Source organism: Vicugna pacos, chromosome 23 (assembly GCF_048564905.1).
Source record: "Vicugna pacos chromosome 23, VicPac4, whole genome shotgun sequence".
NCBI classification, from domain to species: Eukaryota; Metazoa; Chordata; class Mammalia; order Artiodactyla; family Camelidae; genus Vicugna; species Vicugna pacos.
In genome coordinates this window covers 20,974,895-20,989,125 of record NC_133009.1, presented here as the reverse complement: position 1 = coordinate 20,989,125, position 14,231 = coordinate 20,974,895, and the positions used below count along the sequence as shown (strand labels likewise).

General features: G+C 34.9%; 1 protein-coding gene across 11 annotated transcripts in view; it reads right to left on the bottom strand.

Moving 5' to 3' along the window:
- CDC42BPA (CDC42 binding protein kinase alpha) overlaps positions 1-14,231 on the bottom strand; it is a 233,565-nt gene that overhangs the window by 107,748 nt on the left and 111,586 nt on the right. For all 11 annotated transcript variants that reach the window (XR_012063552.1, XM_031690085.2, XM_015234804.3 and 8 more), the window contains exons 10-11: positions 13,930-14,096; positions 2,687-2,809 (exon numbers count right to left, since the gene is read on the bottom strand). Coding sequence is in view for 10 of the 11 variants with exons in the window: in XM_031690085.2 (XP_031545945.1) it covers positions 2,687-2,809; positions 13,930-14,096 (290 nt within the window). In the remaining variant the exon portion in view is untranslated. The remainder of the gene's footprint in view (positions 1-2,686; positions 2,810-13,929; positions 14,097-14,231) is intronic.

Below are 14,231 nucleotides of genomic sequence, written 5' to 3'. Positions count from 1 at the left end.
CAACAGGAAAGATGTACATTGCATCTCATAGGAGAAATCAACTACCCCAGGAACCTACCCAATGAGAAACTGTCATCACCCTGAATTCTCAGTTTTCTCTAACAGACTTTCTCTCAAAACAACCCTTCCCAACCTCCTCATTTTTCTTTATAAAATAATTTTCCTCTCCTTTGTTTGTTGGATGGACTTGCCTATGGTTTTTGTTGTGGTCTGCTTGTCCCAAGTTGCAATTTTCTGCTATTCCCAAAGAAACCCATTTTTGCTGGTAAAATAACTGATTTTTATTTTTAAGGCCAACAGCTTAATATATAAAATATGTAAAGAACTCATTAACTCAATAGCAAAGAAATAAAAATCCCATCAAAGGGGATTAGGAAGCAGAGGTGCTGAATAGACATTTTTCTAAAGAAGACATCCAGATGGTTCACAGGTACATGAAAAGGCACCCAAAGCCATTAATTATCAGGGAAATGTAAATCAAAACCACAATGAAACATCATCTCACATCTGTTAGAATGGCTGTCATCCAAAAGACAAGAAATAACAAGAATTGGCAAAGATGTGAAAAGACATGCTACGGGAAATAAGTGAGACAGAGGAAAACAAATACTGTGGAATCTAAAAAAAAAAAAAGAACTCATAGAGACAAAATTGGTGGTTATAATAGGTAGGGGTGCAGGGTAGGTTAAGGGAGTAAAGATGATCAAAATGTACAAACTTTCAGTTACATAATAAGTAAGTACTGGAAATGTACAACATAGTGACTACAGTTAATAATACTATATTGTATATTTGACAGTTGCTAAGAGAATAGATCTTAAAAGTCCTCATCACAAGAAAAAACGTTTGTGACTATGAGTGGTTATAGAAGTTAATTAGACTTACTAAGGTGACTATTTCACAATATATACAAATATTAAATTATTACATTGTACACCTGAAACTAATACAATGCTGTATATTAATCATATCTCATTAAAAAACAAAAAAACAAAAAAAAAAGAAAAAGCCAAACAAACTAAAAACTCAAAGGCAGTATAAAAAAAAGAAAAAAGAAAAAGAAAAAACCCAATATCCCTCATATATATAGATTCAAAATTCCTTAACAAAATACTGGGAATAGAACTCAATAACATATAAAAATAAATATACACCATGACTAAGGATGTACATATTCCAGAGATGTAAAGCTGGTTCAATATTTCAAATATCAACCAATTTAATCTATCACATTAACAGATTAACTAAAGAAAAAAAAAGTTCATGTCGATTAATGCACAAAAAATATTTGACAAAATTCAACACCCATTCATGATTAAAAAAGCCTTAGAAATAGAGAAATAGAAGAGAGCTTCTAAATTGATAAAGAGTATCTATTAAAAGCCTACAGGTGGGTGGGAAGGGACAGACTGGGATTTCAAGATACTGACAGGCATATGCAGAATAGATAAACAAGATTATACTGTGTAGCACAGGGAAATGTATACAAGATCTTGTGGTAGCTCACAGTGAAAAAAATGTGACAATAAATATATGTATGTTCATGTATAACTGAAAAATTGTGCTCTATACTGGAATTTGACACAACATTGTAAAATAACTATAACTCAATAAAAAAAAAGTTAAAAAAAAAGCCTATAGTTTATATTGTACTTTAAGGTGATGGACTTAATGCTTTCCCTCTAAGATAGGAAAGAAAGCCAAGATGTCCATTCTCACCATTCTTTTTCAACATAGTGCTGCAAGTTCTAGCCAATGCAATTAAAGAAGAAAAGAAAAAGCATTCAGATCAGAAAGGCAAAAGAAAATAGTTCCTATTCACAGACACATGATGATCAGCACAGAAAGTCCCAAGGAATCTTAAAAACAAACAAAACAAAAAATTTAAAAACCCTCCTAGAATTTATAAGCAACAGACTCATGTGAATAAGTTTTCCAAATCCATATTATATCTTTGAAGATACATTATTAATCACCCTAGCTGGTTCTGTGTTCTAAAGAATGCAAATACATTCAGTGTCACTGATGTTTTATTACTGATATTGAAGCAAAGTAAATGATTCTGCTTATACTCCTAAACTAATTTATTCTTAGAAAGAGATGTTTCTTAGGAAGAGAGACACTTAAAAAAAACAGAACAGCATAAATTTTGCTCAAAATTAAAATCTCCCTCATGACTTAAATAGTCCTTTTTATAAGAGACATGGTATCAGATTCCTTCTTTTGCTTCACTTATTTTGGCCTAAAACTGCATTTCTGGAGAGGCTTGACTATCTTAGCTAAAATATTACCACCTTTTCTCCCTCTACACTTATTGAGATAATATGATGCCTCTAAATTCTGCAAAAAGGTCCCATTTCACTCACAGAACGAACTGAAGACCTTAAACGGTCAGCAGGACTCCACTGATCAGGCAATGAGCCCTCTCCATCTCTTTACTTGTCTACCCTCATCTCCATCCATTCTCCCTGCTTGCTCATGCTGCTCCAGCCATGCTGTCCTCCTGTGTTTTGTCTGAAGTGAAAATATGCCTTGAGAGCAGAAACCATTCTCATATGCTTTTCTCTCTCTGGCATATAGCACACATCACATAACACATGACAGGCACTCAATAAATGCTTTTTGTATGAAAAAAAAATTTTAAATATCTACTAAACTGAATTAATAATGAATCACAGAAATTTACCTCTTACTTGTTTCCTTAGTTTTTCAATTTCTTCTTTTAAGTTTTTTATTTCTAGATCTTTGCTTGCTGTTAGTGGACCATCAACAGTTGAATACTGCAGAGCCTGGACAGTCTGAGTTGACTCTTAAAAAAAAAAAGAATAAAAGAAAGAATAAGAAATATGACATATAACCTAAATTTTTAAAACTAATAGGAATATATTTCTTTCTAGAGAAATCCTTACTTAATTCAGTTGATCAACACATCTACCCATTCACAAAAAAGCATGTAAACACATTAAAATTAAATGACAAAACTCCACTGAGCATGTCATTAAAATTATATGGAGGACACAATCTACCTTCAAATATGTGAGATTTCTTAGTTTTAAATAGAAAGTCAACTGTTCAGCCCCATTTCTTCCTAGCAGAAAGTGTCACCACAGGATCACCCCAAAAACATTGTTATGTCAGATAATATAAGAAAAACTGAGTTGGTGTATGAAGGGAGGTTTAGAGATGTTAATATACTATATGTAGAAGGGCTGGCCTTCTGAATATTATGTATGAACATTGAGGCCCATCTATAGATGACTGGCTCATAATCTTAGTTAAAATAGAGATTTTTCATTTGTCTTGTGGTTCTAATCAGAAAATACAAAGTATTAAAAGAAACATTAAATCTATTGAGGCTTATTCCCAGATACGATCAAAAGATATGGAAAACAAGAAACGAAAAGACCCTTGTCCTAAAATAGTTATTTTGCTACCTTACAGAGGGTTCCCAAATGGTAAATCTCTATCTCATCATAATTTTTTGTTAGTATAAATCATTACTGACTGCTTGAGATTACTAATATTAAGATTACTTAAATTTAAGATTACTAATATCTAAGCTGGGAGTAGGAAATAGGGAATATAAAAATATCCACTGGTACCTTTTTTCCCTTCTACACCTCACACACAGCAGGGTATGGAGGTAGGGTAGGTATCCCTGTTCCTCTTTGCCACCTCTGTCCTCCCTGTAAATCCCAGATCTGCTAAAATGCCCATTATCTGGTTACTGCAGTTATCCTCTGCCCGCTTTCCATTACAGCTCTTTCATTATTCTTAGTGACTTTAACAAAATAGATAATCCAGCCAACACCGGCTTCACAGGCATACAAATCCCCTGTGCAGATACTCGTTGGAGTTTTTACCCAGCAGCTATTCCTCTCCTCCTGCTTGTAAATCAAGTATCAGACCACAACGTGCTTAGACAAGATAGGCCCAACCAAAACTGCGGTTAGTTTAAACCAATCATGACAGTTTCACTGCCAGTAACGGTTAAAAATTAGGTATGTAACCTAGTTAGAACTACTGGTACCTTGAGAAGAAGTCCACTAGGGGACTTGTTGGAAAGGTTTTAATCTCCTATTAAGTGAAACATATATTAAAGGAAATGAACTTTCCCCTTTCTTTTTCGGTCTCTGGATGTGTGAAGACATGAAGTCTGGAACTCTTTCATTTCAGTAATGTGGAATTAGGAGGGAAAAGCCAAGAAAATCTTAGAGAAGCTAACTCTGATATGAGCACTGAAACTGGTACTTCTGACTTCTTAAGTGAGGTAATAAATCTGTATTATTTAAGAATTCTATTACTTGTAGCCTAAACAACCTAGTTGGTAGAAGTCTCTCCAGCCCAAACACCAAATCTACTGGTCATACCCTAGACCAGTGGTTTTCACCGTACGTGCACTTAGAGAAGTGTATGAGGGTGGGGCAGGAGAGGGGTCAGCAGTGCTGACACAGTCTCAGGAGATGGCTGTAGAATCTTACTGTCTGGGGACCAGGAAAGCTCAGTATCTTATACAATGTGAAACAGTCTCTCACATCAAAGAATTCCCCTGCCCCCAATGCTTGTAGTTCCCCTACAGAGAAATGCTACTGTATACGCTGTCATTATTAATAACTATATAACCTTGAAAATCTTGATTTCAAGTGAACAGTCTCTAACCACCTCTTATATTTATAGTTTACTCACTCTAGGGACCACCTGAGTAATTCTGCATTCTCACAAGAGATTTCTTTGCCCTTCTCTCCTCCATTGTGCTTAGCCTAGAAGACCTCAGTCTTGGCTACCCTCCTACCCTGTGCTTTCACCCTAGTAGCTAAATGGACTGAAGAAAACACAATCATTTAAAATTCATGTCTAAATATCTTGGCAATTTCTGGCAATCCTAAAATACTTCCTTGGTTCATTTACTCTTCTAGTCTCTAAGTTTACCATTTCATACCTTCTCTTTTTCTTGTCAAAACTTTCATAGATTCTCCACCTTCCTTATTCTCAGCTGATGACCCTGCTTTTTTATTTGCTTTATCATCAGTTTCCTCAAAGTAGAATGTGAACATGGCAAGGGTAGGTATTTTTTTCTTTTTCTGTTCATTATTACATCCCCAGTCATGTGCAGAACAATTTCTGCTTTATTGGTATTCAATAAGTAGCTGATAAATGGATGAATCAGCTTAAATGTTAACCTATGCCATTGTATGAAATGAAACAGGTGTTAATACCAAAAGGCAATGATCTTACATTTTCTGGGTTTGTTTTATATAGATGACACCAATCACATGTAACGAAGCTCTCTAAGAACAGATTAAAGAATTCAAAACATCAAAAACAAACAAACACAAAAACTAAACCTGGGACATAGGAATTTCTCATTCAGAATAGGATGGAGTAGGAGGTAAAAGGTCATTGCGCTATCACTCCTGTTGCAAAAAGTAAAAATACACTAGAAAATTTGCACAACTCTTATTTTTATAAACAGCATGTATCTGAAAAAGCAAAGAGAACTAAGTAAAATAAACCAGAAAGTATGAGCCATTCTGAGGTGAAAAGGCATTGGCAGCATCCCCTTATCTCAGAACCATATCTAATTCTGTGAGCAGGTGAACTGAGGGATAGTATGCTGGGGAAAAAAAATTATAACTTCTGGAGAATGGGTGGGGCTGGTATAACAATTTGGAAAATTGAGGATCCCTAAATATGTGATGGTATTTCCCCATGATATATTTGTTGTATCTGGGGATTGCATGGGAAGTTAAGGAGCTTCTGAAGTTAGAGTGAAGTCTCCTATGGTATTGGAATATTTTTGACACAAAGTCTTGCTTGAGGAAAAGAGCCTGTTTCATATACATGGCCAATCTCACCATCTAGACATTTGACAAATTTGAAAGCAGCATGGGGTAGGAGTCTGAAGGGCAGAATAAATCTCTCACAGTTTATAGAGAGTGCCCAAATCAGGCTCTAGCTAATACTCCTTCATCACATTTGAAACCAGAAGTTGAGCCTGATTAAAACTGCAACCCAGCCTTGTCTTAACTTGATCCCCCACTGGACAAAAAAAAAGGGGAGAACCTCTCTGGAGTGAAAATAACAAAAACATTCTCTATTTTTTATTCATGACATTTGTCATATAATAAAAATTGAGACATTTGGAAAAGCAGGAAAATGTGATCAATAATCAGAAAAAAAATAGAGACTGACACAGACATGACTGGGGTATTATAATTAGCAAACAAGACTTTTTAAAGAACTATTATCAATGTTAAAGAAAACAGAAAAAAAATAGACAATGGGAAATTTCAAGGGAGAGTTGAAAACTAGTAAGAATGAATCAAATGGATATTCCTGGGCTAAAAGAGACAATATCTAAAATTAAGATGCACTGAATGGACTTAACATCAGACCAGATACAGTAGACAACAGGACTAATGAACCTGAAGGCAAGTCAATAAAAAATATCCAAATTAAGCACGAAAAAACTAAGAACAAAAGAAATAGGACTGAGCATAAGAGAAATGTGGGACACAGTCTAAAATATATGTAACTGGAGTGCCAGAAGGAGAGGAGATAATGAATGGGGCAAAAGAAATATTTACAGAGATTATGGCTTAGAATTTTCTAAAATTGATAAAAGATATCAATCAAGGTTCAGAAGCTCAGTGAATCCCAAACAGGACTTTATATTACTACTGAGAAAACTACATCCAGGCAGATTATAGCCAAACTGCTTGAAAGTAAAGTTAGGAGAAAATCTTAAGTCAGCCCGGGGCCAGTGTGGGGTAGGGGTGGTGGGGAGAGGATACATTCAAGAGACAAAGATTAAGAGCAGGTTTCTCAAATATAATGGAAGTTAGAAAACAATGGAATAATATCTGCAGAGCATTCAAGGAAAAAACTGGCAAGTTATAATTCTAACCCAGCAAATATTTCTTCAAAAATGAAGGAAAAATGAAGACATCTCAGACAAACAAAATCTAAGAGATTTATTCACAAGATATACATATCACAAGAAATGCTAAGGGAAGTTTTTCAGACTAAAGAAAAATGATTCCAGATAGATACATGGATCACTAGAAGAAATAAAAAGCACAAAAGAGTAAATATGTGGGTAAATAAAAAGATATTTTAAAATTAATGACTAATAAATATTTAAAGCAATAAAATTAATGAAAGGTTTACAACACAGAGGAAAACTATATAACAACAGCTACATAAAGGGTTGTTATAAGGTTCTTATGGTGTTCATGAAGTGGTAAAATAAAATTTATTTAAAAGAAAAGACATGTAAAAACATAATGGAAAAAAAGGGCAAGAACATTCACAAGACTGAAAATCCAAATGGACAGTAAATATATGAAAAGACATTTAACCTCATTACTTATTAGGGAAATACAAATTTTAAATCATAGCAAGACCCCACTATACAGACACCAGAATGGCTAAAAGTAAAACAAACAAACAAACAAACAAAAACAAAAACTGACAATATCAGGCTCTGATGGGAATATAAAGCAAGTGAAACTCATACATTATTAGTGGAACTATTGATACAATCATTTTTGAAAACTCTTTGGTAATATTTTCTAATGCTAAAAATATGCTATCCTATGACCCAGAAAGCCTACTCCTTGGTATATACCCAAGAGAAATAAGAACATATGACTATCAGGAGAAATAAATAAGAATATTCACAGAAGCTATGCTTGTAATAGTCAATATCTGGAAATAACACAAAAGTTCAATAACAACAGTTTGGATGAAATGGTATGAATGTTTGCTTCCTCCCCAAATTTGTATGTTGAAATCTTAACCCCCAAAGATGATATTATTAGGATGTGTGATCTTTGGGAGGCATTTAAGTTATAAGGGTGGAGCCCTCATGAATGGGATTAGTATCTTTTAAAAGAGAACTCACAGAGATCCCTAGTCCCTTCCACCAGGTGAGGACACAGCAAGAAGGTGCTGGTTATGAACCCTCACTTGACCATGTTGGTACTCTGATCTTGGACTTCCATCCTCCAGAACTGGGAGAAATAATTTTAAATAATTTTAAAATATCTGTTGTTTACAAGCCACCCAATCAGTTGTATTTTGTTATAGGAGCCAGAACAAACTCAGATATTAAATAAATAACTTTTTTTTAGTATTTATATAAATATAATACTAAACAGCAGTTAAAAAAAAAAGAAAAGACTTCTGATATATATACAACATGGAAACCCATGTTGGTAAAAAAAAAAAAGCAGATACAAATGAGAACATACTGTATGAAACCATTTATATGAAGCTCAAGAACAGGCAAAATTAATTAATGATGAAAAAATTAGTTAAGTGTTTACTTCAGAGTTGTAGGTTACAAACTGGGAAGGAATATGATGGAATTTAATGCTATGTTAGAAATGTTCTATATACTGATTGGGGTGGGGGTTATAAAAGTACAGTAATATAAACATTTATGGGATCAGCATCATGGCCCTGTAAGTCACTCTTTTTTCCTCTCCTCTTCAATTTACAACTAACTGGACATCCATAGTTGAACAAAAGTGTCTCTGCACAGAGCACTAGGACACCTGAGAGATCCATCCATCTGTGGATCCAAAAGTGGGTGGACTGGACCTTGGCGGAAACTAGGGCCAACATACTGGCAGCAGAGGAGGTAGAAGGTGAAACTGGCGAGTGACAGTCAGCCTGGCCCTGAGCTGCAGCTGGAGGGACCCTGCTGCTGGGTCCCTGAGGAGAAACACCTGAATTTCTGAGGAGAGGTTGGGTAGGAAAGGAAAGAAGGCAGGCAAAGAGAATGATGAAAAACACATTTCCTGCTGTCCGCCCACAGATCTCTGGACTCTCCCATCAAAAGCCCCTGGTGCTAAGCATTCACCCTCTAGACTCTGCCAGCAGCCTTTATTATGCATATGCTCCAAACCTCAGCGGCAAATCAACCCAGGTAAGAGACACCCAAAATTTATGCTATAGCGCCACCTTCTGGAGAACAAAAGAAAGGCTTCTGATTGCCAATCTGTTGAATTTACAATCAAAGTAAACAAAGTCTTACCAAACAAGGTGTTCGCTACTTCAAATGTGACAGCACAGGCACATTTCATAAAACATTATGAAAAATCATGGTAACACAGTACCACAAAAAGAAAATCATAATTCTCTAAGCAACCACTCAAAGACATGTAATACTGAAATTTAACTGATTAAGAACTCAAAATAGCTGTTATGAAGAAATGCAACAAACTACAAGAAAACTCAGAAAGGTAATTCAATGAACTCAGCAATAAAATTAATGAACAGAAGGAGCACTTTGCCAAAGAGAATAACATGTAAAAAGAACCAAACAAAAATTCTAGATCTGATGAACTCAGTAAATGAGATAGAGAGTGCAACAGAAAGCAGTGGAAACAGAATAGATCAGATGAAAGAAAGAATAAGCCATCTGGAGGACAGGAATTTAGAAATAATTCAGCTGGGAGAGGAGAGAAAACTAAGATTTTTTTAAATGAAGAAATGCTACAGAGTTATCAAACTCCATTTAAAAAGCCCACATAAGAATAATGGGTATACCAAAAGAGAGGGAGAAGGGAGCAGAGTTTATTTAGCAAAATAATAGCTGAGAATTTCCCAAACCTGGGGAAAGAACTGTACATACAAGTGCATGAAGCTAAGAAAACACTTCTCTATCTCAATGCAAAAAGACCCTTTTCAACACACATAATAATGGAACTCAGACTCGCAGACACAGTAAACAATCTTATAACACCAGCAGAAAGCAGATGGGAAGGGATATTTGGGAGTTTGAGATTTGCAAATGTTAACCACTATATATAAGAATAGATAAAAAAATTCTTCTGTATAGCACAGGGAACTATATTCAATATCTTATAATAACCTTTAATGAAGAAGAATATGAAAGTGAATATATGTATATATATGCATGACTGGGACATTATGCTGTATACCAAAACTGACACATTGTAACTGACTATCTTCAATTAAAAAAAAAAACAAAAACTATCCCATTCACAGCAGCATCAAAAACAATTTAAAAAAAACACCTCAGGAATAAATTTAACCAAGGAAGTAAAAGATCTATACAATGAAAACTGCAAGCCTTTGTTAAAATTTTGTTCATGGATCAGAAGAATATTGTTAAAATGTCCATACTACTGAAAGCCATATATAGATTCAACACAATATCCACAAAAACATCAAAGGTATTCTTTACATAAATAGAAGAAACAATCCTAAAATTTTTGTGGAACCATGAAAGATTCCGGAAGAGCCAAAGCAATCCTGAAAAAAAAGAATAAATCTGGAAGTATCTTGCTTTCCAATTCCAAACTATACCACAAAGCCATACTAATAAAAACTGTAGTACACTGTCAAAAAAAAAAAGTAGACACATAGATTAATGGAATAGAATAGAGAGCCCTAAATTAAATTTCAACGTATATAGTCAACTAATACTCAACAAGGAGCCAAGAGCACCCAATGGGGAAAGGACAGCCTCTTCAACAAATAGTGCTGGGAAAACTGGAGAAACACAAGCAGAACAATGAAACTGGACACCTAACTCACACTCAAAGTGTATCAAAGACTTAAACATAAGACCTAATACCATAAAACTTACAGACGGAAATGTAGTAAAGAAGCTCCTCAACATTGGTTTTGGAAATGTTTTTTTGGATATGATGCCAGAAACACAAACAACAAATGCACTACATCAAACTCAAAAGTTTCTGTACAGCAAAAGAAACAACAAAATGTAAAACTTAAAGAATGATAGAAAACTTCTGCAAACTATATATTGGATAAGGGGCTAATATCTAAAATACATAAAGAACTCATACAACTTAATAAGAAAGAAACAATCTGATTTTAAAAGGGCAGAAAAACTAAATAGACATTTTTTCAAAGAGGACATCAAAATGGGCAGCTGGTGCATGAAAAATGCTTAACATCACTAATCATCAGAGAAACACAAGCCAAAACCACAATGAGACACCACCTCATACCTATTAGAATGTCTATCTGAGAAGATAAGAGACAAGAGATGTGCGCAAGGAAGACGTGAAAAGGGAAACTTTATATACCAAGGAAAATAATATGGAGGGGCCACAAAAAAATAAAAAATAGATCTACCATGGATCTGATAATTTCACTTCTGGGTATATACCCAAAGGAAATGAAAACAGATTTCGAAGAGATACATGCATTCTCATGTTTACTGCAGCGTTAATTCACAATAGCCAAGATATGGAAACAACCTAAATGCGTATCAATAAATGAATGGATAAAAAAGATGTGATACACACACACACACACACACACACACACACAGGAATATTATTTAGCCATAGAAAGGAGGATCTCTTTTGTAACCATATGGATAGACCTTGAGCACATTATGCTAAATAAGTCAGACAGAGAAAGACAAGTATAGCAATGATATCACTTACAAGTGTTTTCTAAAAAGTCAAACTTATAAAAAATAAAGTAAATGGTGGTTACAAGGGGATGGGAGGTGGGGGGATAAGACTGATGTTGTTTAAGGGTACAATCTTGCAATGAGTAGTAAATAAGCCCTAGACATCAAACATACAATATAATGAATATAAACAACAATATTGTACTATAATTATGTAACATATGATAGAGGTTCTAAATATCACTACAACAGCAGCCATGTAACAATATATAAATGTATCAAATTAACAAGTTGTACACCTTAAATTTATGTTATATGTCAAATATACTTAATTGAAAAATCAAAAAAGTGCATCACAAAAAGGGAATAATTCACATGCAGAGATTTTAACAATTTATTGAAAAAAACAGGAAACAGTCTGCTTTGTTGAATACAGCCTTTTTCTATACTGAGCCTCTAAAAGTATAATAGCACAATTTTATAATGGTAAAGCTTTGATTTTTTTCTCTCTTAAGAGTTCTGTGTCTTGATTATAGATACATTCCTTCATTCACAAAATGAGTAAGTAAAGTACATTGTGTATAACATTCTTTATTTTGGAGAAAAATAAAGCAAGAAAGTGGATAATGAGTATCAGGGGTTAAGCAAGATTAAATTTTAAATAGAGTGAGTAGGAAAGACCTCATTGAATGGTAACACTGAAGTAGAGACCTGAAAGAGGTAAGAGAATGAGTCATGTGAGTATCAAAGGAAGAATATTAAAGGTAGGGCAAAAGCTAATGCAAAGGCCCTGAGGTGGAGATGCGCCTGTTTGTGGAAAGAGCAACCGAAGATCCAAGGGTGACTAAAACAGGAAGAACAAGGGAGAGAGCAGTAGGGAATTAAGTCAGAAAGGTAATAAGAAGCCAGTTCATATATGGCCCTCAGCCACTGAAATGAGTTTGGCTTTAATATGAGTGAGATGGAAAGCCATTGGGGGTGGGGATGAGACAGTGAAGTAAAATGATCTAAACTGTGTTTTAACAGAATTACTTGGTTGTTAAGTTGAACACAACTGTAGGAAGGTGGGAGTTGGGTAGGGTGGTGAGGCAAGGCAGGGAAATCAGTTAGGAAGCTACTGCAAGGATACAGGTGAGAGTTGATGGTGACTTGAAACAGGGGGATAACAGACAGTGACTGATAATAAGATTTCAAATAGTTTGTGATGGCAGAGTTGACCTGCTTTGCTGATGGATCAGATGTGAGAATGAGAAGGTTTAAAGATGACTAACTGTAAGGTTTTAGTTCTAAGTAACTAAACGTATGGAGTACTCTGGAGTACTCTAACAGTCAAAGGTCTAAGAGTTTAGGAGAAATCAGTACACAGAATAAACTGGGTTATGAGAAAAAGGAAAACCAGGAGATTAAAGTGTCCCAGAAGCCAAAAGAAGAAGAGCTATCAGGAGGGGGATGTGTGATCAACTGGGTCAAATTCTGATAGGTTAAAAGATAGAGACTGGGAAATGATCATTGGATTTTGCAAGACAGGGCAGGAAATGAGTTAAGGAAAAAAGTAGGACTGCGGGGCAACATTAAGATCTCAGTCAATCTGACATTAGTGTTCATGAATTTAAAGTGGAATTAGTTGGCATGTTGTGTGTTTTAAGTAAGTTACTTTCAGCCACACAATTAGAGGTGCAATGTATTTAAACAAGCTTGGGGTTATGATAAAGGAGTTGGACCAACACAAAGGGGAGCAACAGATCTGAGAGTAAATGTAAGGGTCTGATGACCCTGACTGACTACAATGAGAACTGAGAGCATAAGAGGAACAGTGAATGGGTGACAGAACTGTAGGTGATGGTGGAATTGAAGGAATATTGCAGTTAAGACACCAGAGGAAGTTAACCAGAAAGTTATGAGCTGGAGGATATGAAGGGTTTGCTTGAAATTGAGATTAATAAAGAATTTTAGATACTGTAATCTCAAGATATATCATACTACCACCAGAAGGAGTGGATGAGGTAGGGTGGAGAGTGAAAGTGAAGATTCAAGAGAACAAGAAGTCAGAATATTAAAAGGTTCACCAAAGTGCTCTTTTAAATCACCAAACATTGCAACAGGAGTGACGCTGTAGAGAATGACAAGTTTGCTAGAAGCTACTAGAACTTATAACAATGGAGGAGTCATGGTAGGGAGTCATATAAAGTGTTACACTAGGATGAGAAGGGTTCTATTTTTCTTAGTGGTCCCATTCTCCTCTCCTCAGAGGTATTTATTCCCTCACACTTATCTACACACGTACATACCTGTGAGAAACAAATGCTATTTTGTAGCTAACTGTTAATTTTGTGATTTTACATAAATGGTATTATATTGTATTCTGCATAAATGTCTGTAACTTGCTTTTTTCCACTTAATAAAAAAAAAACTTCTTTTTGAGATAAACCAAGTACTTATAATAAATCGTTTCTAATACTGGGAGTCCAATTCAAAAAAGAAAAACATTATCTTTAAGATATACTTACCCTGAAGCTTTCTACTAAGTTCAAGTTTTTCCTGTTCAAGGCGCTTAATTCTTCTTTCATAAGCTTCGGTTGCTAAGTTGTTATCTAGAGTCCTCTGAACATTAACATCAAGATCCAATGAAGTGGGACCAGCTGCAACTCTTAAACAGCTCCGATCAGAAAGAACACTAAAGAAAAGGAAGAAAATGTGGGTTTACACTGAAATAATTAGTTCAAAGAGAAAGGATAACTTTTTAAAATTATTTAGAACATGGATTTGAACATCTAGTTATAGCTAGCCACCTGGAATGATCAGAAAACAC